Here is a 23,703-nt window from a genome sequence, read left to right as displayed (position 1 = left end):
ATATTTATTTCTGTTGGACTCTTGTACGCTGAATATATTATCTTTCTGTTTCTGTGAAAATAAAGCACTTGGCAGACAGTGTGTATATCGCTGCCAAGTTGGAGATAAAGACCTGGGTGTGTGCCAACTGCTTCCTTAACCCTCGGCTGGCTGTGTTTGTGTGTGTGTGTGGACGGGGACAGATCATCTTGTTCGTCACCACATACTCCATCGTTAACTCACGACGGACCAACAGCTGCAGCAGCAGTTACAGCAGATGCTACAGGCCAATCAGCTTCTGCAACAGCAAGTAGCACAGCTAACTGCCCAACTTGCTTTGGGAAATGCTCCTGCAGCTCCACCTCCTCCCCTTCCCCGTCCGAGATGCCCAGTGAACATGCCAGATAGGTTTTCTGGGCAGCAGGAGATGTTCCCGGCCTTCTTGGGGCAATGCCAACTGTTCATGGCGATGAGGCCGGAGGATTTTCCGGATGACCGGGCTCGGGTGGCATTTGTTATCAGCTCCCTCTCTTGCACTGCCGCCCGATGGGCCACGCCCCTGTTGCTGCAAGATAGCCCCTTGCTCCTGGACTATCAGGGCTTTTTGCAACACCTGCGCACCATGTTTGAGGACCCCCTCCGGGTGCAGACGGCAGCGAGGCGCATCAAGGACCTCCGCCAAGGCAAGCGCCCCCTGCAGGACTATATTGCGGAGTTCCGACTGCTAGGCCAGGATTCGGCTTGGAATGAGGTGGCGCTGATGGATGCCTTCCAGGACGGCCTCTCTGACGAGATGCAGGACGAGCTGGTTCGTGTGGAGGCTCCACAGACCCTCGACGCGCTTGTGACCCAATGCCTGCGCATCGACGCCCGCCTGCAACAGCAACGGCCCTGTCGGGCTCTTCCGGAACCACCGACAGCGTCGGCACCCCCGCGTTTCGCACCGACAGCGCTCCGGACCGCACCGTGTTTTGTGGCGACGGCTGAGGAGCCCATGGAGCTCGGAGCAGCCAGACCTCAACTGTCGGCCCAGGAGCGGATGCGGAGACGCCAAGGGGGGTTGTGCCTCTATTGCGGCGAGGCTGGACATTTTGCCGCCTCGTGTCCCCAGAAGCGGAGTGGACCGCTCAAGCCTGTTCCGGAGTCTCGGCGTGACCAGCCAGGAAACGGGCCAGGCCTGGCCTAGGGGAAACTCTGGGTCAGGCACGTGACCATGCCCCGCCGGAGTCGGCGGCTGTGGACTGTGAGCCCCCTCGGCACCTGATTTTGAACACCCGGGTGTTGTTGGCTAACCGGTCGGAGGGGCTCCAGGCGCATGCGCTGGTGGACTCGGGGGCCACCACGAACTTTATGGACCAGGCCTTTGTGGCCCATTACAAAGTCCCCTTGGTTCCAGTGGACCCTACGTTGAGGGTCGAGACTATCGATGGGCGGGAACTCGTGGCGGGGCCCATCAAATTCGCTACCTAGCCCTTGCGCCTCGCCATTGGGAACCACGAGGCGATCCAGTTTTACGTAACGGCAGATCTGCACTTTCCCTTGGTCCTGGGGATGGCCTGGCTTCGGGCGCACGACCCTCAGGTGGCATGGTCGAGAAACGCCATCTCGTTCCCGAGCCTGCAGTGTGTCGACCACCTTCGCCACACCTGTGCCGGCCAGGACGTCTCTGCCCCGAACATCTCCTTGCCTCCGGAGCTGACGCCCTTCGCCGACGTGTTCAGCGAGAAGGAGGCGGACCGCTTGCCCCCGCACCGACCCTACGACTGCGCGGTGGACCTGATGCCCAACGCGCCCCTGCCCTCGGGACGCCTGTACTCCATGTTGGAGCCCGAGCTGGCCGCCTTACAGGACTTTCTGGAAAAGAACGTGGCCCGTGGGTTCATCTGGCCTTCGACCTCCCCGCTCTCGGCCCCGGTCCTCTTCATGAAAAAGAAGACGGGGGACTTACGCCTGTGTTGCGACTACCGGCGCTTGAATGCCATCACAGTGCGAAATCGCTACCCCCTGCCGCTGATCCCGGAGCTGATGGAGAGGTTGCGAGAGGCCTCGATCTTCACTAAGCTCGATCTCCGAGGGGCCTACAACCTGGTGCGCGTGCGAGAGGGACGAGTGGAAGACGGCGTTCGGCACTCGGTACGGACACTTCGAGTATACCGTCATGCCGTTCGGGTTGACCAACGCCCCCGCGGTCTTCCAGCACTTGATGAACGACGTGTTCCGGGAGATGCTGGATCGGTTCGTGGTGATCTACTTGGATGACATTTTGATCTGTTCCTGGACCCCGGAAAGTCACCTCCAGCATGTCCGCCAGGTCCTGCAGCGCCTGCGGGAACACCAGCTCTATGCGAAGTTGGAGAAATGCTACTTCTTCCAGACTTCCATAGAGTTCCTCGGGCACATCATCACCCCCGAGGGCATCGCGATGGACCCACGCAAGGTGGAGGCCTTGCGCAGTTGGGAACCCCCGCGTCGGGTGAAGGACGTCCAGCGTCTGTTGGGATTCGCCAACTACTATCGGACCTTCATCCCGGGCTTCGCCACCCTGACCTTGCCGTTGACCCAGCTCCTTCGGAAGAAGGTCCCGTTCCAGTGGGGGCCCCCGCAGCAGCAGGCCTTCGAGGTCCTCAAGCAGGCCTTCGTCTCGGAGCCAGTCCTGAGGCACCCCAATCCACTCCGTCCGTTCGTGGTTGAGACGGACGCGTCCAACGTGGCGATTGGGGCGGTGCTGCTATAGGCTCCGGTGGATGGCGGCACTCTTTTTCCCTGCACTTACTACTCCCGGAAACTCAATCCTTCTGAGCACAACTACACCATCTGGGAAAAGGAGTTGCTGGCTATCAAGGCCGCGTTCGAGGCTTGGCGACATCACCTCGAGGGGGCCCGACACCAGGTGGAGGTGCGGATGGACCATCGGAACCTGGAGCACCTCACCACGGCCAGGAAGTTGAACCAGCGGCAGATCCAGTGGTCGTTGTTCAACTTCCACGTCACATACATTCCGAGAAACCTCAACCAGAGGGCGGACACGCTATCCCGTAAGCTGGAATACTTTTGCCCCAAGGACTCCCTTTCCCCCCGGACGGTGCTGCCAGCGGACTCCTTGGCCGCAGTCCAGGAACCGGTGGACCTGCGGGCTCAGGTGCTGGAAGCGCAGCGACAGGACAACTGGTCGCAGCAGCGGAGAGTGGACGTCGGCCCCGCGTCCCCATGGACCGTGGAGGAGGGCTTGCTCAGGCACCGGGGTCGGCTGTACGTGCCCACGAGTCCGCTCCGAGCCCTCGTCATGAACCAGTGCCATGACAACCCCGCGGCGGGGCACTTCGGCTTCTTTAAAACTTTGAACTTAGTGACGCGGACTTTTTGGTGGCCTCGGGTACAGCACGACGTGCACGCCTACGTGACGTCCTGTGTGACGTGCCGACAGGCCAAAGCCGCGTCCGGCCCCCCTCCTGGACTCCTCCAGCCGCTGCCGACACCGGAGAGACCGTGGGGAGCCATCTCCATGGACTTCCTGACAAACCTGCCCCTGTCCGCTACGTTCACGACCGTCCTCGTGGTGGTGGATGCGCTCACGAAGATGGCACATTTCATCCCGTGCCACGGCCTGCCCTCGGCCCGCACCACGGCTCGCCTGTTCCTACAACACATCTTCCGCCTCCACGGCCTGCCGGACCGGGTGGTTTTGGACCACGGGGCCCAGTTCACGGCCCGCTTCTGGAAAAGCTTGATGGCTGCGCTGGAGGTGCAGGTGTGCCTGTCGTCGTTGCACCATCCGGAGACTGACGGGGGCACGGAGAAGGTCATCGGCATACTGGAGCAGTACCTCCGCTGTTTTGTCAACCAGCAGCAGGACAACTGGGCCGAGTACCTTCCCCTGGCGGAGTTCGCCTTTAACAACTCCCAACACACCTCCACCCAGATGACCCCATTTCATGCCAACGTCTGATACCATCCACGGCTTTTCCCGTTGACCATCATGGACTCCCCTGTTCCCGAAACCCGGGACTTCCTCTCAGAGCTGCAGGCGGTGCAGTAACTGGTGCGGCGGCAGCTGATCCGGGCAAAAGAGGATTATAAACGGTTCGCCAATCGCGCCCACCGGGCGACGCCACCGCTGGAAGTAGGAGATCGGGTGTGGCTGTCCACGAAACACCTCCCCACGGATCGGCCGGTGAGGAAACTGGCCCACCGCTTTATCGGTCCCTTCCCTATCGAGGCGGTCATCAACCCGGTGGCCTACCGGTTGACTCTACCCCGCTCCATGCGGCTCCACCCCGTTTTTCATCGGTCCCTCCTGGTCCCTGCGGCCCCCGCGAGCCATCTCCGCCACCCGCCGCCGCCTGCCCCCCCCAGCCGCAGCCGACGAGGACGACGCCTCGACGTACGAGGTGGACAGTATCCGGGACTCCCGTTGGCTGAAGGGGTGCTTCCAATACCTCATCGCCTGGAAGGGGTACGGGGCCGAGGATTTCACCTGGGTGGACGCGTCTGCCGTTCAGGCCCCTGACCTGGTGCGGGCTTTCCACGAACAGTTCCCATCCCGACCCCATCCCGACCGTCAGACCCGGGGGAAGGGCCCTGCGGTGGGGGATAGTGTTGTGGACCCGCCTCTGAGCCTATCCCATCGGAGGAAGAAAGCTCCGAGCATGAGGAAGAGGAGTCAGCCAGGCCTCCCTCTCCAGGCTCCTCCCCTCTGGCACTGTCTCAGGTGCCGGCCGAGGGAGAGGAGATTAGCAGGGAGACAGGTGTCTTGGATGAGAGTGAAGGAGAGACATCATTCCTGGACGCACGCCTCCGAAGGCGTGATAAACGATTGCAGCAGCTCAGGAGGCGTGCTAGGGATTAGAACTGAGTCACTGGACCACGCCCCAGAGACTATATAATAGAGGGTGGTGGCCAGTGATCCCTGTGACAAACAAAAATAAACCTTGGATAGTCACTAAAGCATCGTCCGAAACTGCTGAGAGGAATATTTATTTCTGTTGGACTCTTGTACGCTGAGTATATTATCTTTCTGTTTCTGTGAAAATAAAGCACTTGGCAGACGGTGTGTATATCGCTGCCAAGTTGGAGATAAAGACCTGGGTGTGTGCCAACTGCTTCCTTAACCCTCGGCTGGCTGTGTTTGTGTGTGTGTGTGGACGGGGACAGATCAGCTGAGAGGTCTAACAGGACCAGAACAGAGGAACAACCCCTGTCCCGAGCCCTCCAGAGATCATCCACCAATGCGACCAATGCCGTCTCCGTGCTGTACCCAGGCCTGAAGCCGGACTGGCACGGATCTAGATAGACGGTTTCATCCAGGAACTGTGGGAGCTGTCGCGCAACCACACTCTCCACAACCTTCGCAACAAAGCGAAGGTTGGAGACCGGACGGTAGTTTGCCAAAACGGCCAGGTCCAGAGAAGGCTTCTTGAGGAGGGGCCTCACCACCGCCTCTTTCAAGGCGGGAGGCAAGAAACCCTGCGACAATACATCTAAGACAGGGCTGTCAAACTCCTGGCCTACAGGCTGGATGCGTCATGCACTGGCCACACCCCCGCCCAGTTTAGTGAAGGGGGGAAGTCCCAATATGTCACATGATGCCGCCGTGATGACGTGAGTTTGACAGCCCTGGTCTAACACCATCAAACAACAACATCTGCCTATCTCAGGTCCTTGGGATAGACTTGATAGGAGAAAAATGACAAATCATCTGGCTGACTGTGCAGTGATTCCTTATATATTTTATATGCGGTCCAAGACAATTCCTCTTCACTCAGTGTGGCCCAAGCAAGCCAAAAGGTTGGACATCCATGGTTTAAACCATATTTTAATGCAGTCTAAAATGTCCTTGTTCATAATTTTGCTGTTCAACATATGTGCAAGAATTGTTTCCAAACCCATAATTAAAAAGAACTTAGTGTTCAGGTCACCTGCTTTTATCATTTTCCAAGTTTCACAAATGTAGGCAGGTATATTAAATATATATATAATTTCCATGCTAGTCATTGCACTGCACCCCAGTGATATTCTACTTTTAATTTCAGGTCCAGTGTCTCCTGTTTCATCAGTTTTAAAACAGAAGAAAATAAAGTCTTGGACTAACTCAGTTTTTTGTTGCTGATTTTTATCTTTCTGTCACCGTTTCCAGTTGTCATTGCTTTAGTGATATTTAAATACAATTCAGAATTTTCTTTTCCTTTTCTGCTTTCACTTTTGGGATAAGTTGTTTTATAGCCTCTTCATTTTGTGACAATAGAGTGGTGTCATCTGCATATCATAGACTGTTAATATTTCTGCCACCAATCGTCATTCCAGTTTCCAGTTCATCTAAGATTTGTCTTAGAATAGCCCCCCCCCTATATAAGAGTCATCAACACTGTATATATTAAATTAATTAGAAGTGATGATAGAATACAGCCCCACTGCACACCTGTTCCACTCTTGAAACATGTTTCTAGTACTCCTGGTAGTGGCTCAGTTATACAGTGATTGTATTAAATAATTTAGCTGTTGTGGAATGGCCATTTCTTTCAGTTTTTTCCATAATTTTTCATGTTAAGTGCAATCAAAGGCTTTGCTAAAGCCAATGAAGCATAAATATTAATTTGAATTTCATGCCCTTGTTCCATGATCCACTGAACATTTGCAGTGTGGTCTTAAGTGTGTCTTTTTCTTCCAAAACCAGCATGTACGATAAACAGCTCTCTTTCCATGATTGGGCCCAGTTGATATTGTATGATTTTCAACATTTTGCTAGCATGTCATATCAGGACTATTGTGTAGTAGTTGAGCAGATTTGTGTGTCACTCTTCTTTGGAATTAAGATGAACACTGTCCTTTTGCAGTCATTAGGCTGCAAAATTACTTGGTTGTCCCGTTTTTTTGACATAGTTTTGTAATTACAGATAGTCCTCGACTTATACACATAATTGGGATGGGAATTTTCTGATCCTAAGCGATGCAGTTGTAAAGTGCGACTACTTTGCTTAGTGACAGCAATCCAGGTAGTCCTGGTTGCCATTGTTAAGTGAATGCCACGGTCATTAGTTGAGGTAACTTCCTGTTGGCTTCCCACAATCTAGTCAATGGGGAAGTCAGCAGGAAGTTGCAAGCCCCAGGCGCTGCCAGGTACAGGAAAGAGTGAGGAGGTACATGGGAAGGTCAGTAAGGGTGTGCAAGGGCCTCATAAACTGCTTGAATTTTCAGCCTCAGAGTCAAGAGGCTTCTGAATTTTCTCCACTTTGCAGCTGAAAATCCTCCATTGCTGAAAATCTTGCTTGGATTTTGCCACAGACCATTTTTAAACAGCCCCCAGAGTCTAGAGGGAGTCCTCTCAGCAGGTGGCAGCAGCTTGCAACCTTCCCTGTTGGCTTCCCATTGACTTTCTGGGGAAGCAAGCAGGGAAGTTTGCAAATGGGTACCACATTATCATGGGGCACTTGGCAACCAGTCATAAATTTCAACAGGTTGCCAAGTGCCCAGGTTGCAATGACTTTTCCACGGGGGTGCTGCAACGGCTATAACTTTGGTCATGGGTCATAAGTTCCTTCATTTAGCACCTTTGTAATTTCATATGTCAGTCGGTCCCTAACCGCCTCTTCTCCCCCACCCAGGAGGACCCTTTGACTTATTAGGAAATTTATCATGGAATTGTTTTACTAGCCTATCTGTCTTCACATCCCAGCTCTTAACCCAGGTAGCTTCAGACAAAGGGTATCCTTTCCAATGGACCAAATACTGCAAACGACCCCTATGCAATTTAGTGTTCAAAATTTTCTTAACCTCATAATGGGTTTCCCCTTGCATTACCATTGGTTTATGTGCCGGGCTGTCCCGTGATCTCAGTCTCGAACTAACATCAGGCTTCAGCAAGCTGCTGTGGAAGACTGGATGCACTTTCCCTAATAGGCGTGAGAGGTTAAGTTGAACTGTTACTGGGTTAATTACTTTCACTATTGAAAACGGTCCTAAGAACTTAGGTCCTATCTTTCTGCTGAGCAATTTCAATTTAATGTATTTGGTGGACAGGTAAACGTGATCTCCCACTCGAAAGGGGGGGTTGAAGGGATCGGTGTTTATCTGCTTGTTTCTTGTATGCTTCTGCTGCCTCCGCTAGTGCTTTCTTGGTATTTTCCCAACCTCTCTTGAGCGACTCCATCCATTCGGCTAGAGTCATGGAGGAGGGCGGCTCTCTCGGCAACTTGGGCATGGGAACAAATTCCATGCCGCTTGTGACTTGAAAGGGAGTTAGTCCAGTGCTGCTATGCACTGCATTGTTGTAAGCCACTTCTGCGAAAGGCAGCAGGTCTGCCCAGTTTTCTTGTTGGTAATCCACATAGCATCTTATGTACTGCTCTACCATGGCATTCGCACGTTCGTGCTCGGATGAAAAGCTGAGCTAAGTCCCTGAGTCGACCCAATGGATTTCAGGAATTTAGCGGTGAACTGAATGCCTCGGTCTGAGATTACTCAGCGGGGCACTCCGTGCAGTCAGTAGATTTGCTTGACGAACATTTTGGCCAGTTTCCTGGCCGAGGGTAACCCGGAGCAGGCAGTAAAGTGGACCTGCTTAGAGAATAAGTCAATCACAGTCCAGATGACTGTATTTTCCCCACTCTCTGGGAGCTTGACTATAAAGTCCATAGTGATCTCCTCCCAGGGCTGGCTGGAGTTAGCTACTTGTTGGAGAAGCCCGGGAGGTTTTCCTGGCCTCATCTTCATAGTGGCGCAGGTAGCACAATTTTTTACATAGTCCTCCACATCGGCTTTCATCTTTGGCCACCAGAATTGCCTCTGGGCTAAGTGGATGGTTCTTAGGAAGCCAAAGTGACCGGCCAGTCGGGAGTCATGGCTGCACTGCAAGACTTGCAGCCTCGAGCTGATGGGGACGTATTGTTTGGACCCTTTCCAAGCTAGTTCCTCTCTCATAGTCAGGATGTCCCTGTTTTCATTAAACCACTGATCGGCTTGTTTGGGGGAGAGCTTTCGGGGGGGTCTTTAGGGCCAGACCTCGAAAGGCACTTTACTCCCTTCTTTCTCCAGGAAAGGAGAGCCCAGCGGATTGCGTAAGCCTCCTTGTCCCATATTGCCCACCACCTCTTGGTGTCGGTGAGTTTTTTGGAGACATATGCGCAGGACAAGAGCTGACCTTGTGGGTCCTTTTGCAAAAGCACCACTGCCACGGCTACGTCGCTGGCATCGGCTTGAATGATGAACTGTCTCTCAGGGTCAGGGTGCTGAAGAATCGGCTCCTCGGTGAAGAGTCTCTTTAATTTTTCAAATGCTTTTTGGCACTCTAGCGACCCGGCCAGCGGTTGGGTTGGACGCGGTTTCGTGTGCGTGTGGGGTGTTTTCAGGAGCTCCGTCAGGGGTAGGGCTACTTCTGCAAAAGCTGGAATGAATTGCCTCTAGAAGTTTGCGAACCCCAGGAAGCTCTGGAGTTGCTTACGGGTGCGTGGGGGTTGCCAGTCCAGCACCGTTTTCACTTTCTCTGGATCCATCTCGATTTCTTCATTTGACACTCTGTAGCCCAGGTAGTCTAGGGAAGTCTTATGTTCGGAGGAATTGGCGGTAGTGGGAAAATGCCTATTTTTAGCTTTCGGTAGCCATCTTCCAACGTGATGGTGGGGCCCCACTTGTCCAGCCAAGCGAGACCTAGTATGATCGATTCAGTCATTTTGGGGGCTACTATGAAACGTATGAGCTCCCAGTGGCGTCCCATCTCCAGTCTAACGAGCTCCGTGACTGAAGTGGCTGGGGCTCCGCCTATTAGCGTCCCATCGACCTGCTCAAAGCGTATAGTGTGCAGCAGTGGTTTCGTGCTTATCCCTAGCTGTTGGACAATTGGGAGGCTGACTAGACACCTGGTGCAGCCGGTGTCTATGACGGCCTCTACGTCCCCCTGGGCCCCAGTTCTTGGCACTACTATCCAGGACTTAATGGAGAAGGGGCGGATGGCTTCACTTACCATCGGATCCTCTTCCCCACTGCTCTCGCTGGAGGAGCCTGGAGGGGGTTCTGAAGCTGGAGTTTCCTCCCCTCCAGTAGAAAGGGGAGGAACCCCAATGGCTTGTCGGGTGATCCCTTGTCTGGTGGTTTCCTCTGGGTTGTCCTTCCCTGGGGCACTGATGGAGTCCACAGTTGAGGGACCGGGGCTGGAGCCAGGCACTCGGACACTCGATGGCCGTATTGGCTGCATCGGAAGCACTTGATCGTTCCTGGTGGTGCTGGTTGTGGCGCTTCAGCTGGCTTTGCAGGGGTTCGGCGACCCAGAGCCCTCTTAGCTGGTTTCTCTGCAGTGGGCTTCCTGTGTGGGTGGATCTCTAAGTCCATGGCTATGGCCATCTGGTACCAGTCCTATATGCGGTCCGGGACCACCCTGTAGGCACAAGCTTGCCTGAGGTCCTGATCCAGTGGCTCTTTGAAGTGGTAGACGAAAAGGCGTTCAGGCCAGTCTCTCAATTTTCCAGCCAGCCTTCGGAATTCCCAGACAAATTGTTTTGGGGGTCGGCCCACCTGCTTCAAGCTTTTGATTTGAGCTTCAGCTTCCTCTCTGTGGGCCATATCTTCAATCTGGTTCAGGAAATAGGCCAGCTTTCCCAGGGTTCTGTCAAATGTCTCTCTGAACCATGAGGGAGGGGCAGCTGGTGGTGCAGGTTGCGGGGCCAGCATGGGTTGTGGGGCCGGAGCTGGCATTCACTGGTACTGCACCTACCCCTGGCCGGGGTAAAAGGCCCAGCCAGAGGGGATTTGGTCGGTGGGAGGCATTCTGACAGCCAGGTGGCAAGGGCGGGGTGTTAGGTCTCAGCAGCTCCATCAATCCCCCCCCCCCCCGGCAATCCCAGGCTGGACTGGTCCAGAGGCCCTTGCTGCTGCGTGGCACCGATTCATGCAGGAGCTGTCATCCCAGTGGAACGGGCCTGGTGAGGGAGGCTAAGGCATGATCCGCTTTGTTCTGAGTTAAATGAAGCCGATGCTTCACTCGGGATGGTCGTGACTCCTCGGTTCAGGAAAGTGAACATGGGTTGGGTCAGGATGCAGCCGGGCTGGCTGCTTGAGGGGGGACTGGGCTATGCTGCCCATGCTGATGTCAGGTTCCGAATCAGGATAAGAAAATAAATCGCAGACAACAGGGTGGATGTTGTTCTAAAGTTTTATCTTCCTAAATTCGGCACGCTCCAGCAATCACCCAGTGCAATTACAGTGAAATATTGTCAGCTCTAACCTTATTGTGCTTTCCCTTCCCGTTTTAAACCTAGCACTACTCCTCCTCCAGATTCCACCCCAAATCCCTGTGCTGATTGGAGGGCTCCAGCTGCCTTTCTCCGGCTAGTAATTCAGTGCAATTAGTCCTGGTTCGTTGGGGCCGTTCCGATCGGGATAGGTCTGGTAAGCCTCCATTAATGCTGGCTAACGCAGCCGGCACCTCATCCACGCAAGTGCAGTCCTATCCGCCCTCAGCTGGAGGCCCTGTGAACAGCTGAAGGAAGAGGATTCCACCGTCTGTATGCAGGAGGAGGCAAGTGACGGCAAGGCAAGATATCCGGGCAGGAACATGGCCTGCACACTCTGTCTCCCTCCGTTCCCACCGGAATGACAGCCCCGACGACGTGGGCTGACAGCTGAGTTGGTCAAACTGTTCTGGAAGACCTGCTAGCGACTGGCTCCATGACGGTGGCGGGAGACCCCATTCCCTAGAATCACTGGGCTCAGGAGGTCTCGTCGTCCTCCACTCGAAGACCCTGGTGCGCTCCGCTCTGACTGTTGCAATCCGAGGCGCCTGGAGCATCGCCCTGACCGCCAACTCCTCAGACGGTGTGACCCCCACGTCTTCGCCCCATTGGGAACAATCCAGCTGAGCGATCTGCCAGGGTGCCGGCTCTTTGGGCTGGGCACCCCGCTGACACTCAGCCTCCGTGGCCTCCGCTGCTGACACCACATTCTCCGAGGGGGAGTAGATGGTCTTGAGGACAACCTCTGAGCTAGTCCCTGTAGCTTCTTCCATGGTTGCCGTCTTCTCCATCTTCCCTGAATCTTTACGCCACCTGGCAATCAGTCCGGCGCCCAGGGCTCAGGACCTTGGACAGCACCCTGCGTAGCAGGGAGCTGGGTAGATTTTTTAAAAGCAGATTTGGGTTAATGTCAGGGTTCCAAGTAACACCCCCAACAGAAGTAAGATTCCAAGGCAGGCATTTTCCTCAGAGTTCCATTTTATTAGAAATGTCATATTGGCACATCTGCGAAAACCCGAATCTGAAAGGTCCCTGGGTTTTCCCCACCCAAATGCAAATCAAAGTCCCTTCCCCTGCACATATCTATCACATGGTCCAATCACGTCCCCGTCCCAACTGGAGTTGCTTCCCAGTCACGCCTTTCCAGGTGCAGGCTGAACGTCCTTGACTCCCAGGGAAAAGAATGTTCTCATGGCTATCCCTCTCATCCTGTCTCCATCCACCATCACCCTCCCGTTTCCCACAGCATGCCCATCCACCAAATGTGGCAGCCCTGAAGATCCAAAGTAAAAGATGTCCTCCAGGGCTGACATATATCTCTTTTCAGTGTTTGTTGTGGGGCTTCTTAAATGTCAGCATGGAACTGTTCTAGTCCTTTGGATATATCTGTTGTTAGTGCATAAATTTAGAAACCTCTGACATTCACAGGTTTATCTTAGTTTCTAACAGCCATTACAGGTAGTCCTCGACTTACAACCACAATTGAGCCCCAAAATTCTGTTTCTAAGTGAGACAGTGAAGTGAGTTTTGCCCCGTTTTATGACCTTTCTTGCCACCATTGTTAAGTGAATCACTGCAGTTAGTAACATGGTTGTTAAGTGAATCTGGCTTCCCCATTGACTTTGCTTGTCAGAAGGTCACAAAAGACGATCACATGACCCTGAGACACTGCAACCGTCATAAATACATAGGGGATTATGTTGAATCTTTTTGTTTTTAAGGTAAACAGCCTTTCTGAGAGATGAACAGAGAGAGAGAGAGAGAGCCTTGAGCATATGGACAACTGCCACACTGATAAGAAATATGAATTAGTATGTGGCATTTTGTTGTCAATAGTAGTTTGTAGGACAGGGTATCATTTTGTTTTTTTGTGTATGATTTATTTGCTGTTTACTTATCTTGCTTTTCAGACAACAGTTGTCTCTCAGAGCAGCTGAAAAGCTAAAGAGAGAAAAGCCTTGCCATCAAACAATTTAAAATATACACATAAAACAAATTGAGTGCAAAGTTTAGGGTGGAGGAGAAAAATTAATTCTGAAGTCCAAAGTATTTATATCTAATACTGGTCAAGTTGATATTCTTTTCTTGGCCTTCTGGTTTAACCAGAATTTAATTTTTGACCCTTGTTCTCTGATTAATCAGAAGACCATAGTACACTGCCTTTTATCTGTCCAACCCCTGGCAACTGACCTTCGTTCATTCTGTGATGCAATTTTTCTGCAGACCAGCTGAGATATCAATGACCCTGTAGTTTGTCCTATTATTTGACTTTGTGCTACTGTGTAAGGGATTGAAATATCTACAGCTTGTTACCTTTGTTCACAGAAGCCCCAAATGTTTTACTTTGTCATACTTCTATTTTTTTTAGGTAGAGGATGAGACAGTTTTACATAACATTCCTTATATGGGTGATGAAGTGCTTGATCAGGATGGAACATTTATTGAAGAACTAATAAAAAACTATGATGGAAAGGTACATGGAGATAGAGGTAAGTTATGTGCCTTTTTCTAAAGCATTTGCTTCAGATAGTTGATATGGTCTGTCTGTTAAATATAATTTATCATTTATTTAAAAGATTTATGCAGCTGCCCATTTTAAGCAAATCTAGGTGGCTCATAACAACATTAAAACCAATTAATTAAACAATCATAAGATAGTAAAAAAAAAACCTCCTTTTTACAACCTTGTAATCTCTTAATTCAGGGTGACTGGATGGAGCTGAGCATTTACTGGCCGGATGCCCTTCCTGACACCATGCAGAATTCACAGCAGATATTTTTTCTTCGTGCCCTAGGAGAGAAACACCTAGGATTGAACTCTCAACCTTCCGAGTGGGAGGCGAGTGTCTTCACCACTAAGCACCACAATGCCACTCCAAACAATCATAGGACAGTAAAAACAGTAAAGCAATAAAATAAAAACATTGCCTTAATTGTCCCCTTGAGATGTCCCACAGTAGGCTCAGTTGCCCTCCTTCCATACTATACCTAGACAATCCTATCCCAGCACCTCCATAAGAAGATAGCTTTTAATGGCCTTAAAAAAGGATAGAAAGGTGGGGGCCTGTTGAATCACTGGTAGGAGAGTGTTCCACAAGGTAGGAGCCACCATGGGAAAAATACTGTCAGAACTGCCATCTCACGCCTGTGCTTCACATTCTCAAACTGCCAGTCTGCCATGAACTATGGGGGGAGGGAGCTGGATGGGAGGGGGGGAAAGCCTAACGACTCATCGTACATTCTAGAGACACAACTTAAAGGTCAGACAGCTGGGAAAGACATGCACCTCCACACCACCCAGTCTACAGTTGAAGAAACTTTTCCCAAAACATTTTATTTGAATATGATTGGGCAATGTGAGAACAACAACGGGAAGAGACAAAGGGGGAAAAGTTAACTGTGAAAAGTTTGGCGTGCAAACCTCAGTTCTGGCTTTACTATACTGTAATCCACTTGGCCTTTAGTAAAGTAAACCTTTCACACCAAATGGAGTCGAGGGTTGTTCTTGCTTAAGGGACCGGCCTGACCTCCGTTGCTCCTGCCTCTTCTCCACTCTGCATACTCTCGGATCAGGCAGAGGAGAGGCAATTCCTCCTCATCTGCACTGGCTGGCTGCAGTTGCACATTCTCTCTGCCCAAGGCCTCGGGGTTCTCCTGCTGCAGCTGTGTCTCAACCATCCTATGCTCAGCCAGCTGCTTGTCCAGTTACTCACCCTGCGACTGCTCCACTGCACTTGGTCTTGCCGATCCTGGCTCAGGGCCACCAGCTGCCTCCGGACATGCTGCCACCTCCCCCCCACCCCGATGTTCCTGGGACCAGCTCATCCTCCTCTGAGCTGGTGTCCAGAGAGGTGAAAGCGTCTGAGGAGGCCATCATAGTCTTGCCAGGGTTGAGCCAAAGTTGGTTCATCCCCATCCACACCCTTACAGGCTCCAGGCACTTGGACAACACATCAACAGCATTACCTGCCCAGCCAGGGGTAGAGAGGTATAGCTGCCATGTTTCCCCACAAATAAGAATGGGTGTTATATTTTGGGGGGCTTCAAAATAAGCACTGGGGCTTCTTTTTGGGGGAAGTCTTTTTTTTTTTTTACATACAGGAGGTGGCGAGTGTGGGGGCCAACGGGAGTGGTGTTCTGCCCCAGCTACGGACTCCAAAGAATGCAGCACACACAAATGCTATACAAAGCTTATTTACTCAAAATAACTTAGTCTTTATCATTCAAAGGCTGTTAATGAACTGTCTTAACTCTTGGCTCTTCTGATCCGCGGCTGGGCGGCTCTTCAGATGAATCACCAAACGGGAAAACAGAGTTTAGCCAAACAATCTTTAATCCGCAACAGTCGGGTATCAAGGAAAAGCCAAGTACGGATGTAACAAAGTCAGCGCTGAATGTTAGTGTTAGATCAGGCGCAGGAACAGAAGACGTGACCAGCTCGATACATGTAACAACTTTATTTACAATGTAACAAGTAAAGGAAGACTGCTGGCGCGCTGCCGGAGCTCTCCTTATATTCGCTCCCGGCAGACGCACCGCCCCTAGACAGGGATTCAAATCTCCCGCCCGATGGCTGGCAGCCAATCAGGGCGGATGTCCTTATAAGGACATAACACTCCTCCCCCCTTAGTCTGAACTGTCAATCTCGTTCACAAAAGTCACGTAGTCCCGCAGGTACGTAGGACGCCTCGGCACCCTAGCTGACCTGCGCAGTCTCACTTGTTCTCCGTCTCCGACCTGGATGGACGGGGCTCTGTCGTCTCCCGGCTCCCTCTCCGGAACCGGGCTTGGTTCGGCTGTCGAGTGAGCGGGGTCACCCCCAGCGCCTCCGGCCGGACCGCAGACCTTGGATGGCTGGTTCTGGTGGTCTTCTTCCTGGCCTGTGGATCTGTCGCCTCGCCTCGGTGGCTCGGTTCCGACCCGGGAAGAGCGTCTGAGTCTCGGTAAGTCCATCGGTTGCTCCTCCCTGGTCTCCCGGGCGCTGCGGTTCGGTTGCGGTTCGGCCTGGTGCTGGGTGGGTGGTGGTTCTGTTTGGTGCCCTCTGGACCGGCCCGCCGGCTGCGGGTGGTGCTGGCCTGTGTTGCGTTGTCCGACCTTGCAGGGGTGGCGTTGGTCTGCTAGGTCGGGCTGGCGTTGGTCTACCCCGTCTGGTCGGTGGTGGTCGACCTGGTCGGGCTGTTGTTGCGGCACTACCTCTGCGGGGCGGCGGAGGTCTCCCCTGCCGGGGTGGTGCAGGTCTACCTGGCCGGGTTGTTGTCGGCTTTCCCTTCCCCCTAGTCCCTGGTCTACCGTCGGGTGGTGCCTGGGGTCATCCGGGTCAGGGTGTCGTTTGTTGGCTGTCTTCCGTGATGGGCGGGGGTCCCCCACGTCGGTGAGCCGTGTGCCACCCTCGCCCGTGGGTCGTGGGGTGCCCATCTTGGCTGGGTCCCGGTCTACTCGCCTGGAACTGCAGTCTCCCTGGCTGGGCTGGCATAGGCTGCTGTAACTGGTGGGGTGCGCTGCTCCTCCTCTGGGCAGGTCCCGGTCTACCTGCGGGCTGGGTTGGTGGTCCCTGGCCTTGCCGTGCCCGGTGCCCACCTGGCTGGGTTGGTGTTGCCATCCCCCGTGGGGCTGGCCCCGGTCTACCTCGCTGGGCTGCCGATGTGACAGCCTCTGGTAGTGGGCTGGGCCAACCTTGTCGGGGTGGTGCTGCTCTGCCTCGCAGGGGTGTGGTAGGCCTACCTCGTCAGGGTGTTGTAGGCCTACCTCGTCGGGGTGTTGTAGGCCGACCTGGTCTGGGTGTGGCAGGCCTACCTTGCCGGGGTGTTGGAGGCCTACCTCGTCGGGGTGTTGTAGGCCTCCCTCGTCAGGCTGGTTTTCATGTGCCCCCCCCCACCTTTTTCGGAGTTGGTCGATGTGGCGTCTCGTGAACTGTCCATCTTCCAACTCGACGATGTAGGATTTGGGGCCGGTTGTGCTGGCAATTTTCCCTTTCAGCCATTTAGGAGAGCCGCTAAAGTTTAGCGCGAAGATTGAATCTCCGTTGCTGAAGGCGCGAAGCGGGCGGCTGGCGGTTGCGGTCACTTCCGGGCTGTATTGGGGGTGCAGCCGGTCCAAGGGTGACCTCAATCTTCTGCCCATCAACAGTTCGGCCGGGCTCTTGTGGGTGGTGGCGTGTGGCGTGATGTGCTGTGTGAGGAGGAAATTGTCTATGCGCTCTTGCCAGTCCCCCGGGCCCATCTTGGTGAGGGCCTCTTTGGTCAGTCGGACCATGCGTTCGGCTTGTCCGTTTCCGGCCGGCCTGTAAGGGGCGGACAGGGCGTGGCGGATGCCCAGTCCTGCCAGGAAGGACTCCATGGCCAGGGATGTGAGCTGGGGGCCGTTGTCTGAGACCAGCACATCCAGTAGACCATGTGTGGCAAACAGGCGGCGCAGGGCTCGGATCGTAGCGTCTGTTGTGGTAGATGCCATGGGCACCACCTCGAGCCATTTGGAGAAGGCATCTACCACGATGAGGAGGTGTCGCCCTTGCATCGGACCCGCGAAGTCAATGTGTATCCTCGACCAGGGGTTGCTGGGGGTCTCCCACTTCGCGACTTCGGATTGCGGTGGCGCTGGGCGGACTTCTTGGCACGGGTCACATCTGGAGACCCATTGTTCAATGTCTCTGTCCATGGAGGGCCACCAGACATAACTCCGTGCCAGGGCCTTCATGCGGACGATGCCCGGATGCCCCTTGTGTAAGGTTTCTAGCGTCCGCCGTTGCAGAGTGCTTGGAATCAGCACCCTGTCTCCCCATAGCAGACAGCCTTTGATGGTGGACAGCTCCTCCTGTTTCCTGGCGAACGGGCTGAACCTTTCCTCTGGCTTTTCCGCTGGCCACCCTCTGAGGATCCATGACTTCACTTGGCGGAGTGTGGGGTCCTTTTGGGTGTGGACGGCCACATCTGCGGATGACACCGGGCAGCTGGCGTCGTCATCAATGTGAAGTAGGTGGAGCGTGGGGGCTGGGTCCTCGACCGGCTTCTTCGACGGGCATCTGCTGAGGGCGTCAGCGTTCCCTATGGCTGTGCCTGGCTGGTGCACGAGCCTATAGGAGTAGCCAGCTAGGAAGATGGCCCATCTCGTCATTCTTGGGGACATGAAGGTCGGGGTTGGTTGGTCGCCTGCGAGGAGTCCCAGGAGAGGCTTGTGGTCTGTGACTATGGTGAAGCGTCTTCCGTAGAGGTATTCGTGGAAGCGCTTCACTCCGGCCACGATGGCCAGGGCTTCTTTGTCCAGCTGGCTATAGTTCCGTTCTGCGCCGGACATAGTCTTTGAGAAGTACGCGATTGGGGCTTCCGAGCCATTGGGCAGTTCGTGGCTGAGGACTGCCCCCACCCCGTAGGGCGACGCGTCGCAGGTCAGTCTGATGGGGAGCGTCTCGCTGTATTGGATGAGGACGCTTTTGGACGTCAATAGTCCCTTGATGGCCCGGAATGCTGCTTCCTCTTCCTGGCCCCACTTCCAGGAAGCCGATTTCCCCAGCAGGCGGTGGAGTGGCTCAGCAACTGTGGCTTTCTGTTTTAAGAAAATGGCGTAGAAGTTGAGCAACCCAAGGAAAGCCTGAAGCTCCGTTTTGTTTTTTGGGCTTGGAGCTTCATGGATTGCTTCCACTTTTGATTTGGTGGGGTGTATGCCTGTGCTATCAATGAGGAAGCCCAGGAACTCGACTTCCTGTACTCCTATGATGCACTTGTCCCGCCTGACCCTCAAACCCTTGGCCTTGAACCGCTGCAGGACAAGCCTGAGCCTTTCAAGGAGTTGGGGTCTCGAGTCACCGGAGATGAGTACATCATCGAAGTAAGGCACCACCCCTGGAACGCCTTGGAGAAGGCGTTCCATCATGGATTGGAAGATGCCAGGGGCAGCGCTGACTCCAAATTGGAGGCGGTTACATTTAAATGCCCCTCTGTGCGTGACAATCGTTTGGGCCTCCGCCGTTTTGTCATCCACTGGCAGTTGCTGGTAAGCCTGGGCCAGGTCCAGTTTCGCGAAAATTGATCCAGATCCCAGGGAATGCAGCAGATGTTGCACCACTGGGACTGGGTATGCGCTCTGTGCCAACGCCTTGTTGATGGTGCAACGGTAGTCAGCACAGATGCGCACAGACCCATCATGCTTCAGTGGGGTCACAATGGGGGTCTCCCATGAGGCATGATCGATCGGTTCCAGTACGCCCTGGGCGATCAGCTTATCCAGCTGTTCATCTACTTTAGGCCGCAGGGCAAATGGAACTCGGCGGGGCTTGAGCCTGATTGGGGTGATTCCCTTGTCCAGATTAAAAGAGATTGGCCTCCCCACAAATTTCCCCAGCTTACCATCGAAGACTTCTTTGAACTCTTCGATGATGGAGTCGAGTTCGTCCCTGCGGATCTCGTGGATGCCCTGGAGTGAAAGTCCTAGAGGCTTGAACCACTCCATGCCCAACAGGTTCGGTCGGCTGTGCTGCACAATGGTGATGGGTAGCTTTCCATCGAAGTCGTTGTACTTCACATGGATGGTTGCTCTGCCTAGGATTTCAATGGGGTTTCCGTTAAAATCCACAAGTTTGTCTTTCGGGGCTTTCAGCTGGGTCCTTTTGTATGCCGGTTTCAGCTGTTGTAGGTGCTGCCAGTCCATGATGGAGAAGGCGGATCCGGAGTCTACCTCCATCTTGCACGGAGACCCCTCTGCTAGCAGCGTCACGTGGAACTTGGTGGTCCCCTCGTCGCTTGTGTGAGCAATGGTGGTGGTCTGGTGCACCGTTCTGTTTCGGGGATATTCCTCCTCCCCGCGCCGGGACTGGTTTGAGGACCGTTTGGATGTCCTCTGATTATCTTTGCGATTTTCCCGGAATCGCGGTCTGGGCGGCTCCGGGGCTGGGTCTGTGGCTCTGCAGGCCTCGGCGATGTGGCCCCTCTTCAGGCATCGGCGGCAGGTCGCGTCCCTCCATCTGCAGGTTGCTCTGGGGTGGTCGCCTCTGCAGCTGCCGCATCGCTCTCCACGGTCGCCATGCTGTGGTGTTTCCCGCCTGGGAGGGCGGGACACCTTGTGGACGGCCATTTCCTCATCAGACTCGGATTGAGTGGTTGCCTCGTCTGATGAGGTTGGGCCCGACTTGTGGATCTTATGGATCCCTCTTGCTTTTACCATTGCGGCGGCTGCTTGTTCGGACGTCTCCGCCGCTGTTGCCTCGTCGAGGACGTCTTTAAGCGGAATCCTCTTCCTGCTGAGGAATTTCTTTTGCAGCCCCACATCTCGCATTCCAAAAACAATGCGGTCCCGGATGGCGTTGTCCACATTATCGAACTCACAGTTGGCAGCGAGTTGGCGGAGCGCTGCCACGAATTCTTTGATGGATTCACCTTCCCGCTGGTTTCTTTGCTGGAAGGTGAACCTGTTTGCGATGGGGGTGCCTGTAGGTGCATAGTGCTCCTGTAAGACGTCCTGCAGGTCGTTCCAGGACATCTCCTCGATGTCCCTAGGTGCCACGAGGTCCATCGCCATCTCTAGGACGTCCGATCCGCAATGAGCCAGGAAGAGGGCTCTTTTCCTCTCATCATCGAGGTTCTGGTATCCATTGCCTCGCAGGAACTGCCGGAATCGGACCATGTATGACCTCCACTTCTCCCGGGATGGGTCGAACGGGTTCAGCGCGGTCATCGGGGCTTGCGGGGTAGCCATTCTGGAAGTCGCTGTGGTGAAGTGACTTCAGCTCTTGGGCGATCGTGCCGTGAGTCTTTCTCAGGTTCTCTTCTCTAGTCCTTCGTCGCCAGTGTTAGATCAGGCGCAGGAACAGAAGACGTGACCAGCTCGATACATGTAACAACTTTATTTACAATGTAACAAGTAAAGGAAGACTGCTGGCGCGCTGCCGGAGCTCTCCTTATATTCGCTCCCGGCAGACGCACCGCCCCTAGACAGGGATTCAAATCTCCCGCCCGATGGCTGGCAGCCAATCAGGGCGGATGTCCTTATAAGGACATAACAGTTAGGTTTCATCAGCGCTTTTTAAAGCAGCACGCTGACCGCGCCCATGCCCCACCCACGTACATTTGTCTTTCACAGCTGCTCCTCATTTCCTCCTTTCTGAGCCAATAGTACTTCCGCATTTTGAGAGTTGCAGACGGCGTTGCAGATGACGGTTTTCTACAGGCAACCCTGACCCGCAGCCTACGCAAATATTAGCAACCACCACCACCAGAACCCATCGAACCCGTCACCACTCCTAACCTGAATGTCTAACAACAATCCCCACTACCTTTCTGTGGATTTGCCAGTCAGCCTTAGATGCCTCTCCCGCTGACAAATGTGTCGAGCTTATGTCGGGCTCGACAGGCAGCCCCCCTTACCACCTCCCCCCCACCAGTTCACCTTCTTTAATTTCCCCCAACACAGTCGTATCCACTCCTTCAGCCATACTTCTCCGTTGCCACGAAACAAACCAGGAAAGGGTTAAGAGTTCAGCGCTGACTTTCTCTTGGCTCTTCTGATCCACGGCTGGGCGGCTCTTCAGATGAATCACCAAACGGGAAAACAGAGTTTAGCCAAACAATCTTTAATCCGCAACGGTCAGGTATCAAGGAAAAGCCAAGTACGGATGTAACAAAGTCAGCGCTGAATGTTAGGTTTCGTCAGCGCTTTTTAAAGCAGCGTGCTGACCACGACCACGCCCCACCCACGTACATTTGTCTTTCACAGCTGCTCCTCATTTCCTCCTTTCTGAGCCAATAGTACTTCCGCATTTTGAGAGTTGCAGACGGCGTTGCAGATGACGGTTTTGTACAGGCAACCCTGACCCGCAGCCTATGCGCAAGTATAGTAATGACTGGTAATGACTGCAGCCAACTGATCAGCACAGTCTCTAAGCACTCGGCCAGGGATACCGTCAGGACCGGCAGCCTTTCTAGGGTCCACAGCCCTCAAAATGTTCCTCACCTCCTGTTCCTCCACAATGAGGTGGGGGCTACAATGGTCTGGTAGCTGTATTTTAGCTGTCTCTGATGTCTACACTTCAAAGCGAGCAAAGAAATGATTCAGCTCCTCTGCCAACGAAGCATCCCCCTCAGCAGGGATGCCATTGGTTGGTTGATGGTTGGTGATTTGTTGAATCCCTCGCCACGCCTGCCTCATGTTATTACTGTAAAAATTATCCTCAATCTTCCTCTTATAATCAGTCTTGGCCTTCCAAATACCTTTCTTCAGACTAGCTCTAGCAGCACTGTATCTTGACCCATCATTGGACCTAAAGGCCTTGATCCTGTCACGCAAGAGGCACTGGACTTCCTTAGTCATCCAGGGCTTCTGATTGGGATAGATCCTAATACGTTGATCCACTGTGACAGTATCTGTGCAATGTTTGATATAGCACAGAACAGCTGCAGTGTACTCCTCTAAGTCAGGGTGGTAAAAGATGTCCCAATTTGTGTTCTCAAAACAGTCCTGAAGTTGTTGGGAAGCATCTTCTGGCCAAGATTTCACCATCTTTATTATAGGCAGAGCCCATCTCCTGAGAGGGATGTATGCTGGTGCTAAAGGCAGCGATATATGATCTGATTGTTCCAAATGTGGTAATTGTATAAACCTGTAGCCATGTTTAATGTTGGTATATACTTTGTCCAATATGTTTGCTCCTCTAGTAGCACACTTAACATGCTGATAGAATTTAGGGAGCACTGCTTTTAAACAATGGAAATGAGATTGCCTACTCATTTACTCAACTACTATTGATTTTATTACATTACGTTCCATTTCCACAGCTACAAATCTACCATACTTATAACATTAATTTAGGTTTAAATTGAGGTTTTATATACAAAGGTTTTTTATAGACTAATCTTTTTTAGTCCAGCTAATATAAATTCCTGCCCTAGTGTTTTATTTATTAAATATTTCTTATCTTGTATCTCAATGTGCATTTCTTGAAGACAGATTATATCAACATTGTTTCCTTAAGTAATGAAATTTTTTTACGCTTAGATGGGGAATTTGCCCCATTAATATTCCATGTTATAAACTTAATCTCCATCCTTGGATAAAATACAGTCAGGTCCAGAAATATTGGGACAGCAACACAATTCTAACATCTTTGGCTCTATACACCACCACAATGGAGTTGGAATGAAACAAACACAATGTGTTTTAACTGCAGACTGTCAGCTTTACTTTGAGGGTATGTACATCCAACTCAGGTGAACGGTGTAGGACTTACAGCAGTTTGCACATCTTCTTCAGTATCAACTTTTAGAGGTTGATCTACTTCCTAGTTGCTTGTCTATATCAATTTCTTCAGCTGGGTCCAAAATTAGTTTATATTTGATCAAGAAGTCCTTGGCTTTTTCTATAGAATTCAGTCTGAATCTTTGCTCTTGATAAGTGAATATCACTCCTTCAAGTTTGTCCCAGTGGAAGGGAATTTTTCTCTTCTTCAAGATATCTGTGAGGAAGGAATAAGCTTTCCTTTTTCTCAAAATTCTGACAGGGATTTCCTTCAGAACAATTATACCCA

General features: G+C 52.8%; 1 protein-coding gene across 1 annotated transcript in view; it reads left to right on the top strand.

Moving 5' to 3' along the window:
* The window catches only part of EZH2 (enhancer of zeste 2 polycomb repressive complex 2 subunit), a 480,973-nt gene that overhangs the window by 194,636 nt on the left and 262,634 nt on the right, over positions 1 to 23,703 (top strand). The window contains exon 5 of the mRNA XM_070944564.1: positions 13,564 to 13,684. Coding sequence (XP_070800665.1) covers positions 13,564 to 13,684 — 121 coding nt within the window. The remainder of the gene's footprint in view (positions 1 to 13,563; positions 13,685 to 23,703) is intronic.

This window comes from Pituophis catenifer, unplaced genomic scaffold (assembly GCF_029215685.1).
Source record: "Pituophis catenifer annectens isolate HBS135680 unplaced genomic scaffold, rPitCat1.0.hap2 SCAF_5, whole genome shotgun sequence".
Classification (NCBI taxonomy): Eukaryota; Metazoa; Chordata; class Lepidosauria; order Squamata; family Colubridae; genus Pituophis; species Pituophis catenifer.
Note: the sequence above shows the minus strand (reverse complement) of the source record. Positions and strands in the feature narration are given on the sequence as shown.